Source organism: Camarhynchus parvulus, chromosome Z, assembly GCF_901933205.1.
Source record: "Camarhynchus parvulus chromosome Z, STF_HiC, whole genome shotgun sequence".
Taxonomy (NCBI): Eukaryota; Metazoa; Chordata; class Aves; order Passeriformes; family Thraupidae; genus Camarhynchus; species Camarhynchus parvulus.
Window position 1 is genome coordinate 54714750 of NC_044601.1, and position 12690 is coordinate 54727439.

At 45.1% G+C, this 12690-nt stretch overlaps 1 protein-coding gene across 4 annotated transcripts; it reads right to left on the reverse strand.

The window, feature by feature from the left end:
• Positions 1 to 451: 451 nt before the first annotated feature.
• ISL1 (ISL LIM homeobox 1) lies at positions 452 to 12472 on the reverse strand. Of its 4 annotated transcripts, none has more exons than XM_030969205.1 (7): positions 12438 to 12472; positions 11245 to 11353; positions 10172 to 10361; positions 7036 to 7295; positions 4773 to 5059; positions 3197 to 3364; positions 452 to 900 (listed from the first exon to the last, which is right to left on the reverse strand). In XM_030969205.1, the coding sequence occupies exons 2-7, from the start codon at positions 11270 to 11272 to the stop codon at positions 784 to 786; spliced, it is 1050 nt and encodes a 349-aa protein (XP_030825065.1). In that variant the 5' UTR covers positions 11273 to 11353; positions 12438 to 12472; the 3' UTR covers positions 452 to 783. The 4 variants fall into 4 exon arrangements, with proteins under 4 accessions (XP_030825065.1, XP_030825067.1, XP_030825064.1 ...); XM_030969207.1 differs by lacking the exon at positions 12438 to 12472 and adding an exon at positions 11474 to 11599 and having other exon boundaries at positions 4773 to 5056; XM_030969204.1 differs by lacking the exon at positions 12438 to 12472 and adding an exon at positions 11474 to 11599.
• Between the last annotated feature and the right edge of the window lie 218 nt (positions 12473 to 12690).

Sequence of the window (12690 nt, forward strand, 5' to 3'; positions counted from 1 at the left end):
TCAAACACAATCCCGAGAAGCTTTGTGGCAAAATAGAGGTATACCTTGTTGCAATGTTTTTATAAATTCGCCTTTAAAGAGGAATTCAAAAACCTATTTTTAATCGCATCACAATTAATAGGGGGTGGATCTCAACCAAACAAAATCAAAACCCCGTTACAGGCATGCTAGAAGAGACCCAGGAAAAGCCCCTTGTTAAGAGTCAACTAAAAACAACATTGCAAACCAATGCAGCTCCACCTTTCTGCAAGGAATCTTTCAGCAATGCAGGGCTGAATCGTCTCTTTCCTGATGATCGACAACCTACTGGAGCTTCTTTTGGCAAGGCTATCCCCAATATAGAAACAGCACCATTCGGAATGGGAGGGACCGGATAGAAAGTCCCTCTACCTTGGTTTCTCCCTAAGATGTGCAGTCAAATGAAAAGATTTCCTTTTTTTTTTTTTTCTGAGATCCACGAGTACAAATCCTTTATATTTGGAAAATGTCTTTTCGATACTCCTCTGATAATTGAAAAGCACGGGGTTTGTGGTTCTTTTAAGTATTTTTTTTCTAGTAAGATCCCATGATTGTCTTCACAGTGTTGCTACCATATTACCTTGTCTTTTCAAATATGACTCCGTTCATCTCATGGAGCAGTTCCTTGCTAGGTTCATTACAGGGTTGTTAAGTATTCTTTCCCCCTAAATTTCGAAGTCCCAACACGTTCACTTTCCCACTCTCTTCAACAGGGGTGAGGGTAAGGGCAGAAACAACAACAACAGATATTTGAAAGAATGTCCCTCATGCCTCAATAGGACTGGCTACCATGCTGTTGGGTGTATCTGGCAGCTGAGAGGACATTGATGCTACTTCACTTCCAGTAGAATTGGAACCAGGTCCTCCTTCTGAAAAATTAACCTGCCAAAAAGAAAGAAAAAGAAAAAAGAAAAAAAAAAGAAAAAAGAAAAAAAAAAAAAAAAAGAGAGAGAAGAAAAAAGAAGAAAAATAAGAAAAAGAACTATTGCTGCAACTGTAAAACTCAAAGAAAAGTAGCAGGCAAAGAAGGACACAAAAATAAATATACAAGGCATGCAGCCAATAGGCCTGATACATCTCCACAGGAGGCTGTGTCACTGCTGTTGCTCTGTTTAGCTTCCCATTGACTTCACTTCCCCATTGAACCTTCTTCAGGCCTTTGGCCAAATCACCAAGAAAAAGTAGATTTAAAAAAATTGAAAAAAGAAGACTGAAAAAATCAAGCAAACAAACAAACAAACTTATTAATGAGGCTTTCTTCCCTGTCTTGCAAGAGTGGCAATCCCGAGAGGATGTTCTAGTAAATTATGTAGGAGTGCATGTGTTTTCTTGATATGAAACTGAAAGATTACTTTTTTCCCCTTTTGTGCACATACCAAAATAAACCTGGAAGGAGCATCCAGGAGCAGAAGGCATTTGAAACCAGCCATCCGCTTTCATTCCTGATTCGAGGCTGGTGCTATCTCTTCTTAATGAGAGTCTTTTTGATAAAAAAGGTCACACTATTCCATCTTAATGTGCCCCGCTGCTCCCGTTAGTTTAGGAGTAGTGCTGGGAAAAGGCATGACTTGAAGGGTGGAGCTTTGTTAATCCAGAAGCATTTATTTGGCACCTATTTAGCTGGCCAATTCTGTGATTAAGGCCCTTTCCAGATTAGACCTGTGTCTTGAATGGCCAATGAATAGTCTGTTCCTTCCACTATTCTTTAATTTAGCTCTTTTCGGTATCACATATTATGTTGAATGTATATCAATACTAACTCGTCAACCTAATGGTCTATTAACTTGTATATGTATGTGTATTTGGGCTATCCGTCTTCCATCCTGCCTTTTTTTTTCCTTTTTTGAACTATTTAATACAAAACCTCACTACATCAAAGATTTTTAAAGTCTCATATTTTGTTAAGGCACAGTAAGTAAAGCAACCAGAGGAGATAATTTTTTCTCTCGTCCGATGGACAGCTTGATTAAAGCAGGAAAAGCAGTGGTTGCTTTAGATGTAAGAGGATGCAAATAGCCCTGCTGCTGAGCTACAGTTTCCTGAGCAAGCATAGTGTGCCAGTGAGGGGAATACATTGCAGACTGCTGTTGGGCAAAAGAAAAGGGATTCTGCAGGAGTGCATGATACTAAACCGAAAAAGTCTGAACACAGTGCTGGATTCAACTACAAACCTTTGTCTTCCATCACTTGGTATAAAAAAAAAAAAAAAAAAAAAAAAAAAAAAAAAAAAAAAAAAAAAAGCCCAACAGACCAAAAAAAGATTTGCATGTTAATCTTTTGTAACTGTTATTCTGAATCCCTGAAATACTATACACGATGTACCTTTCTATTTTAACTATCTGGTTTTAACAGACTTAGGCCAGGAAACTGACTTAAGACTGAACTTCTCTCCTTAACTCACCTTGTTGTGCCTAAGTGTTGTTGGTAATATGGTCCCATATCGGCTGCCAAGTGACATAGGCATAAGGAAGTGAGTTAAGGACATAATTTCTTCTAAAAGGTCTATTTTGTTTTGGCTTAAAGTAGTTTATTATATGGCTTGGATTTTTTACCTAATATGCACTAGCAATTTCATCTCCAAAGAACAACACAATGTAAGCTATATATGTGTACAGATTAATGCGTATATATAGATACATAAAGTTATATCTAGAAGTACATGCTTAACATGTACGGGGACTTTGAAATTTTAATTAAGAGGTCATATTTGTCTGACAAAACAAGGGCCCTGGCTGACACTAATCACATATTTAAAATTCATCCTACAGTATAAAGGCAAAATCAGCCTGAAGTGGGGAGAGGTGAAGTCTAGAAACAGCTTTCACAGATATAAGTACAATTAAGTGACATATAAAGAATGTTTTGGTGAAGTGCTTTCAGTTTTCAGGAGTGTGCAAGCTATTATGATAATAAAGGCCTGACCTGAGTCAGGCCTTATCCAAACTCACACTCAACTAAGAAATATCTCTGCTGTACACAAAGATCGATTTTGCACCAACCTCTGTGAAATCAATTCAGTTCTCTGCTTTTACAGATGCAGTCGTGCACTCCTTGCAATTTCTGGAAAACCCAGTTAATCTGGATTGCTTGTCTCTCTCAGAGCATCTGACACCTGGAGTGAATCGCCCATTGCTCTGACCCGGGTACTGGCTGGCTCGGGCGGGGAACCGACACTTACTAGTTGCTGAAAAGCAGGTTGGTCTATGTCACTCTGCAATGCGAAGTCACTCAGTACTTTCCAGGGCGGCTGGTAACTCTGCACCTCCACGGGGTTCGCCTGCAAACCGCCGTCATGTCTCTCCGGACTAGCAGCCACCATTGGAGTTCCTGTCATCCCTTGGATATTCTGTAAACAGCCCGGCAAAAGATGTTAATGAGCTTGGTTAGCTTTATTGTGTATAAACGCTGAGTCAATAAACTGCTTTCTATCTTATCTATACGGTCGCTTGTATTTGCTTTGTTAATCTGCTGTGAATGTCTTACTCTATTCTACTCTAGGTCAGCCCGTTTCTACTCGCTGCATTTATCACAGTGGAAGTTTACTTTCTTTCCCTTTAATCCTCCTATTCGTCTCAAGGCATATCCCCTCCGCCCCAAGCTCTCTTGAACATGAGCACTCTGTATCTCGACTGCCAATGGACGTCTCAGGACGAGAAAAGGCTAATCCTGCTCCCCTCTGTAGTTCGTGTCCAGTCTGGTTTTGTTTTGCGTGACCTTAGCTGGATCGTATATCCAGTGCACAACAAACCTGGGGTACGTCATTAGCGCGCTCTTTCAAAAAAAAAAAAAAAAATAGCCCCCCAGCCCTCTCAGTATGCCCTGCGGTGCAGGCACAGTGTACAACATAACTCCAAGCCTCGACGAATAGATTGTTCAGGCGAGTTAATAACACCGTGTTTTATGGCATTCCAACAGGGTAAAATGAAACTCCTTAAATTCCACTTAATTAGGCAGCTTTATGAATTAATAGTCATTGTCGGGTCAGTCAATATACACAGGGAGAGTAACAGACTCTTCTTCAAGTAGACTTACAACAACAGTAAAAAAAGAAACAAATTTGGCTTAAAATGGAAACAGATAACTTGTTCTGCTAAATCCAGTGCATGCCGCGTGTTTACATCACCCATGCATATATCTGCAGAAAAGAGCTCTACATAGATATAAGTGTATATAAATTAACCTGTAAACACTGTGGTAATTACTAAAAAATTTGCATTGCATTTGTCTTTTTCTGCAGTAAGTGCATTGACAAATAAACACTGACAAATACGCTTTGTAAAGTGCTAAGAAAAACACCTCTTATTTTATTTTCACTTTTTCTAAAAATATTTTTACTTATGGATTTAAAAACACTGTTCAAAAACACTGAAGAGGTCAAAGGCGTCACTTAATCCTTAAGAAGCCCTCTGCATTTGCAGTATATTAGACGAGACTGGGTTTATTACATCCCATAAGCTCTGCAGGTCTCATTCATGCTGCAGAGAAGTTAGTCTAAGCTACTGAGTATTCTTAGCCCCACAAATTCTAAGTACGCTTAAGCAGCCTAAGTCGGCTCCTCGCTGTGGTCTGTTTCGATTGCACTGACAGCAGAAACTAACGGGTGATGGCTAAGTAGTATCGTTTTCTTTGTTTTCAGGGAGATCGCAAAAAATTAACACCATCAGCCCGAGCCCTGCTGCTGTCCGGGCCGGACATACACCAGGTTTTCTCCTTGGGAATTAAGGCAGACACGGACAGAGGCTGAAGCCACTTACAGTTTTGTCATTGGGTTGCTGCTGCTGAAGTTGCTTCATCATAATGCTCCTTTTTTTGTCCTTGCATCGCTTGTTTTGAAACCAAACCCTGATGACCCTTGGGCTGAGGCCAGTCATTTCTACCAGTTGCTCTTTCATGAGGGCGTCAGGTCTGGGGTTGGCGGCGTAGCAGGTCCTCAAGGTGTGAAGCTGTTTTTCATTAAGGACAGTTCGGACTCGGGTTGTCTTCTCGGGCTGCTTGTGGACGTGGGGCCGCAGAGCCGGCTGTCTGGCAGAGATAGGTTCTGCTGTAAGGGAAGGGGAAGGGAGGAACAGGATCCCCATGAGTAGGAAGCAGGGAGTCTGCAGAGACTATGAATCTAAGCTGGTGGGACAGGGGAAGGTGGCGGGCGGGGTTGCGGGTGATGAACCCTCTTTCAAAGGCCATTCAAGCACTCAGATCTATCGGAGCTGCTGCAGCCTCCTCTGCTTCATGCGCTAGTGGAGTGACTGACATTTCTGACTCCACAGACAATTAATTTGCAAAAACAAACCACCCCCCTAAAACTCACAATGACAGAAGCTTGAACCTGTATGAAACTTGACAGGTGAGGGCAAGTTAGTTAAGGTGTATGTGAGCTAGGAAGGGAGCAGGAGGGTTTTATGCATTTATTTCCCGACAAATCACCAAAACAGAATTTTGGCCCGAAAATTAGTGAAAGAATACTTCTGAAATTAATCATAATTCGGGTCTGCTTCCTGTATAGTGAACCAAGCTCATTTTAGTCAGAAGCAGTGATAACCCGCAACAGCTCCCGGCAGTTTGACGCTTCCAAACCAGAGCAAAACAAGCCAAATCCTCTTCACCATGCCAATGGAAAAAAAGCCTTGTGAGAGCTCCGTATCTTAAAGCACGGGAGATGGAATTTATCTTAAAAAGTGGAGGTGGTAGGTGCATTTGCTCATACTTTGTATGAATAATTTAAAAATATCTATCTGGTGCTTTTAAAAGAAGAGCAAGCCCACCAACTCGTAGAAACTGCCAAGAAATGCAAAACTACAGATGGCATCACATCAAGAGCTCTAAGTGTTCCTGTTGTTCTGCTATTCTTCTGTGCGTTGTGTAGCTGTAGCTATTATGTGTAACCTGACCCAGTCGAGGGAAAAATAAAAACAGTATCTTTTTTTTTTTTCTCAAACTGTTTAGCTAACAGTCAGAAGTGCTCGCTTTTGTACAGTCGGGTTCCGACTTTTCTAACTGTAACAATACATCAGCAAATGCGATGACGACAATACGAAGGCTTCAAATCTTATCAGTATTGTACTTGCCGACATACTAAGCCTTTCGGAGACATGACACAAATACAATATAGGGAGCACAGTCTCTCTAGAATTCTGCTCTGACCAGTTACGAGAGTATTTCTCTCTATATATAGATTTGTCACCTGAAAGCAGCTCAGAAGAGGGAAATGAACCCGTTTTAGAATAGCTGTATTTACAAACAACTTTCCGAGCCACAGTCACTAGCATAGCAAAAAGGCCGATCAAGCTTGTATTGTCCAGCCTAGTCAGCCTCAGAGAAGTGTCCCTTCCTAAAGCTAAGGGTCTCTGAGTGCCTGACGTACCCGTCGAGAACTGGAAGTGTGAATGAAGTTGTAAGGTGGGGCGACTCTGAAGTTACAAGGCTGAGTTTTGAGATGAAATTCTCATCAAATTACATGAAACGTTTCAAGAAGGCAAGAGTCACTTTAAAAGGCAATTACCGAAGATTAGCTTGTTGACAGTTTTAAATTACAGCCTAAGCGCCAGCCTGTAGTTATGAAGTCTATCTCTTTTCAGACCCTACTTCCTCCAGCGCCCAGAACAACTTCTCCGCTCGCTCTTGAGGCAGCGGAGGGGTCTGAAAGCTCAGACCTGCTCTCCGCAGCGGCTCGTCCCTCTCCAGCTCAGGCTCAGGGCTGCCCCGGGCTCGGTGGTGGCGGAGTGCCGCGCCCGGTGCGCGGTGCGGGCAGGAGGAGGGCGGGCGGGGCGCGGCCCCTCCGCAGGTGTTCCGCCCCACGCGTTCCGTAGCGCGGGCGTTCCTCGGGGCAGCCGGACCCGCAGCAGCCCTGAGGAGCGTGGGGCGCGCCTCCGCCGCCGCCTCTCCGCGGGCGCGCACGCTCAGGCCCGGCTCTCCACGGAGGCGCGGGACCCGCTGGGACCATGGGGCTCTCCCCGCCGCCCGGAGGGGGACGTGGCATCGCCAAACCCCGCGGGTTCCCGCGGCGCTGGGCGCGGGCGGTACCTGCCATCTGCAGCGGCCGAGCGGGATGCAGGGGGCTGAGAGGGTCCCCGCCGCCCAGGCTGGCCCTCTCCACCACGTCGTGGTCCGCCCGGCAGAAGAGGCCGTCCTCCCGCAGTGCGAATTCATCGCCGGGGATGAGCTGGCGGCTGCAGGCCACGCAGCGAAAACACTCGATGTGGTACACCTTGGCGCGGGCGCGCATCACGAAGTCATTCTTGCTGAAGCCGATGCTGCATTTGGCGCACTTGATGCCGTATAACCTGAGCAGGGCCCAGCCCAGAAAGAAGGAGAAGGGAGGGAAGCAGGGAGAGCACGGGAGGGGGAAGGGGGAGGGCAGGGAAGGGGGCGGGGGGGGGGGAGAAAGGAAAGGGAAAAAGAAAGAGGTTTTCACTCCCGCTCGTGGGCAGCCCCTGGCCCCGCGTAGACGCGCCACACGCAATCCACTGCTTTAAAAAGCATGGAAAATACAGGAGCCAGAAGAGGAAAGGAACAAGCCGGATTCACTCTCAGTCGGTGCCCTGATCCCCGTGCCATAAAAGGTGGAGTGGACACAAACACACCGGTGAAAGAGGAGAGTTGGGAGGCAGAGGTGTAAAAGAAAACAAAAAAACGGCCCCGTTTCTTCCCGAGGATATCCAACCTCTCCCTCTTGCCCCAGCGCTCGGGCTGCTGCAGGAGCGGGGCCATCCCTGCCCTCTCCTTGCCTCCTCACCTGACCTAGCCTGGCCTGGGTCTGAACTAGACTACCCGGGCACACCAGGGAAAGGCGAGACTGCCGAAGCTGCCATCCGAGACAAACGTGCCAGCTTCACCAAATTGTGATACTTTTCGCGCGGAACCCACTCAAGACTCGCGCCGCTTGATGTGTATGCGGGCTGCCATCAACTGAGCAGGGGAAACTGCCAGCGCCGGCTCTCTTCCCCTAGGCTCCTCTCGCCAGCTTAATTTAATACAACAATGTAAGCATAACACACATGCCTCCTCAAGCTTACATGTACAGTACCGTAAATCCTCTCTCCTGCCCCCAACAAAAAGGCAGTTTCGGTGCTCTGACCCTGCAGTTTGTCTCTACCTCAGCGTCCCTGCCCCGTCTCTCCTCCTCCTGACGCTCCCACCTTGAGCCGGGGCTCAAACGTTCCGGTAGGGAATGGGAGGGCAACCTCTCGCCGACAGCCCCACAAAGCAAATTATGATTTTCTGGAGTGGGTGGCGGGCTCCTCGTCTCCCATGGAGGAGAGGACGACAGCTCACCCGCCAGTAGACAAACGTAAGAAAATGCTCCAACTCGGGTGTCGTACTGCACACTCTCTCGTCTCCCACAGGGTGCTTATTAGCCAGAAGCCTTTGGTATGATTAAAATTAACATCTTGCTACAAATGTACGGGTACATGCACTGAAAAATGTGCTGATACATAAACTGTGAAAACTGTTCCTAAAACTGAGCTACTGTTTATCCCCACCAATTTCCTCACCAGCATACTTCCTTAGAGATACAGGCTGTAATGTATGCTTGTGAGTATACACTTCTTTAGCTTTTATGGCTATAGAACAGTACTAATCCTATATTCAGAAGTACAGACACCCGAATTACACAGTTTTGAGAAGGAAAAAACAAACAAACAAACAAACGGCTAAACAGCAAAAGAACAGAGTGACCGTAAAGTAGGTGCATTTATAGGTACAAAAGTTGCGCAGTGGCTGCCCACAGGCTTGACACTTAGAGATTGGCTCACGGTCTAATTCAAAGCCACCTTGCATGTAATGTACTTTTTCCTTTTTAAATTGTAGCAAATTAAATGTATTCCATATTAATTTAAAAGAGCTGATTTTTTTTCTGCTCAAATTTCTTCTGCTTAGTTCTATAAAGAGGTAAGTGAACACATTTTGGTCCCAATGTTTTCCTTTCATTTGAATTTAGAGAAAGGACAACATTTAAGAGAATGGTTCCAGCGTTCTTGTAAAAGTAAAGAATTAGAAAAAAAAGCTCTGGTTTTCGCCATTTTAGAACTTGGAGAATAATCTCACAATGGCTTGAAGGAATGGTCTGCTTATAAATTGTGCACTAGAGAAGGAAGGACTCGAGGGTTTTATTTCAATTCAGAATTATACAGAAATCAGAAGGTATCTTAGGTGGCTAGGTGATTTGCTTCCAAAACTTTCTGCAGAAAAAAAAATTGTTCATACCTCAGTGTCACACAAACTTATGATTTGGCAAACCCAGTAGGCGACACTGAAACGGATCAGCATGACCCAGGAGCACAAATAATAAACACACTCAAAATTCCTGCTTTGGTTTCTCTATAGTGTCAGCATTGGCAACTCTCACATTTTATCAGTTACCAGATTTTAATGTGAGGAAGGAAGCGGTTCCATTATCTAAATATACCCAATTGTTCGCGAACAGATGATGGGCAATTTGATCTGCTCTGTCTAATTCATCAGTACAGATAAGATAAGAAAGAAAAGCCAGTCAGATATCACCAAAGGGGTTAATATTTAAAAAAGATTAAATGTCAGTTATTTTAACTAAGAAACATTTCAGTCTAGGTTTTAACGTCCCCATAAAAGGATCCTCCTTCCGAAGGAAATTTGGGGTTGGTTTCTGTTTTCTTTTTGTTTTTTGTTTTTGATAGGCCTAGTTTAAGAAGGGTTTTCTTTATCTTTTTTATTTTTTTCCTACCCGTGTATTTATGTTTACGGCATACATGCTTGAAGTGCCTTTCTTTTGAATGCCATTATGCCTTTGCATAAACAGAGATGCATTTCTCAGGTTGTCTTAGAAAGTGATCTGTTCCGTGTTGCTCATAGTACCCGCACTATTGAAAATATTATTCGTTATCTGCGATTCTCCCCTTGGTTAGAATCACAGGATGCATTGCCAAATTCCTCTGAAAGGTCCTACACGGTCCCGAACCCAGTTCTAGTAATACAGATATTTGCATTTGAAAACAAGAAATAAAAAAACTTCGCTAACTTTTTTCCTCGCAGGTCTATTCATGGGAAAACACATAAAGATATACCAATTATCTTTTACCCGCTTCCTCACAGTTTCCCCTCTTAATTCCTCCGTCAAATTTATAAAGTTAAAAAGAAAAGTAAAATCTCACCAAACAATTAAACAACGTAAATGGCGTACCTGATATAATCTCTTTTACAGTAGGTTTTGCCATCCCTAACAAAGCACGTACAGGTCTCGTCCAAATACTGATTACACTCTGCACACTTCAAACACGCCGCATGCCATTCCAAATCCGGAGAAACCCTCAGAATATACTGATCGTGAATTTGATTGCCGCAACCAACACATAAGGAAATCAGACGTTTTTCTGAAATGAAAATAAATACATGATTGACTAACCATTTACTCTCCTACAGAGATAAACACACTTTTAATGTCATTCCCTTATAAAGCGTATTGTGGGAGCGTTGTTTGGTTTCTGCCTTTTCTGTTTGTTTGTATATTTGGGGGGGGGGGGTGTTTTTTGGGGTTTTTGAGTTTGTTTTTTTTTTTTTTTAAGGATATTACACTTCTGGATGGTAATTGTAGTGTGCTATCAAAACCTCACCTCGCTTAGAAAGGAGGCGGAACATATGTTAAAAATGCAAATGTGAAGAATCTTTGGGGTGAAGGTCCTGATTTCAAAAACCTTGCACGGAATCAAAACTCCAAACTCCCGCGTTGTTCAATTTTTATTTTATTGTTGGCTTGTTTGAACGCCCTGCCTTACGAGGAGAGTACCTATGTGTTTCATTTCGTATTTTAAGAGGCTCTGACTGGAAACGATGGAGTATGGTGGGGTGCACTTCCCACTGAGCCCTTTCCCTCAGAAGAAGGCAATCGAGGCTTCTAGCAAGAACAAGCATCATTACGGTTGCCACTTGCTCTCTTTTGCAAGTCTAGTGATAATATTCCTAGACCGACTAGGTGCGGGATAGTCAGACAGCCTCACCGCAGTCTATCACGAGAAGAATTTAAGGCTCAGTGGTTGGAGATCCCATCAAAATCCTGTCTGCTCCCCAAACTTTAAAAGAGAGTAGGACCCCAGGTTGTTAACATACAAGGCTACGACAGAGCAAGCATGCAGGCATGGTAACAAAGGCACCTTCTCTACCATTCAAATGAAGTTCATCACTTTAGCAGTTCGTCTGCCTGAGACGATTACAATAGACAGCACATTTATTCCAACAACGGTAAAGATTCCGCCTTACTTTTTGGTGGGTCTCCCATGTCTCCCATATCTGTAAGAGGGTGTAATGTCCACAGTGAAATGGTGTACGGTTTCGTTTTAAGACCCCAAAGTAGGTTTGAAAGCTGTCGCTAAAAACAAGAATAATAATAATAATAAAAAAATAGAAGTATTAACAGAGGCAAAAAAAGGGAAAAAATCGAAATCGGAAAAAAAAGGGGAAAAAAAAAGAAAATGGTACAAAACACCACCGGCGTGGGAGACACTGTCAGGGCTGCGGAGAGAGAAGGGGACGCGCGGTGAGCCGCGGTGCGGGGCGCGGCGCCGGGGGCGCGGCGGGGTCCGTCCACGCGTAGAGGCGCGGGCGCGGGAGCGGTGCGGAGCGGTGGCGGCGCAGGAGCGGCGCGGCGGAGGCGCGGTGCGGTGTGCGGTGCCGGGTGCGGTGCGGAGGCGCGGCGGTGCCGGACTGGGCGCTGGCGGCGCGGGCACTCGCCTCGCCCTTATCTCTTACTCAAACTTCTCTGCTCCAACTCAGCCCGCTCGCCATTGGCGCGACGTCACGCGCGGGCACGTCACGCCCGCGCACGGCCATTGGCTGCGGGCCGCGCGGCGCAGCTGCTCCATTATCATATTTCAGCGTCTGGCGGCGCGGCCGCCCGGCTCGGGTTCGCGCGGCCAACTTTTCCTCGCTCCTTATTTGTATTTCCCTTTATACTTTCGGCTTGTCGCTCTCCTCCATCGCCGTCGCTTATCTCTCGTCACACCTTTCATTTTCCTTCCCGGCCCCTCTCGGACTCCGATACCCCTACCCCCGTCCGGGCTTGCTGCGCCGCATGTGCCATTTCCGTATGGATATTTACATATACATATATTTATATACGTACACGCACATATGTATACATATACATATGTCTATATTTCTGGGGGTATATATATATATATATGTGTGTGTGTGTGTGTGTGATTTTTTGGTGTTGGTGTTAATCCAACTATTTTCTTCCTGAGCGTTTATCTTTCCCCGGCGGGTGCCACGCTCTGCTTTGCCCAGGCGGAGATGCCCCTGAAGAGGGAGGGTAGGGTGGGCTGGCTGAGCATGACCCCAGACACGAGATGGGACTGTTTACGTGTCTCCTCCAGCCTCTTTCTCTTAAATTCATGGATAAAATCGTCAATATTTCTGTTAAACACAAGATCGAAGAAGGTACAAATATTTACCTTAAATTGTCTCTCCAGAACTTCTGCCTTTCCCCAACAAAGAGAATCCCTTAAAGTTCTTATAATTAAAAAAGGGAGGGAAATAAGAAAAAAAATAAGGGAAAAAAAGGAAAGAAAAAAGGGGGAGGGGGTGGGGAGAAGACGCGGATTTGCTGTCGGAGCGGACCTGCGGCGCTGCTCCCTGGAGGCGATGTGGGGAGTCCTCACCCGAGAGCCGCGGCGAGGAGAGGTGCCGTGCGCTGTCCGCGCCTTC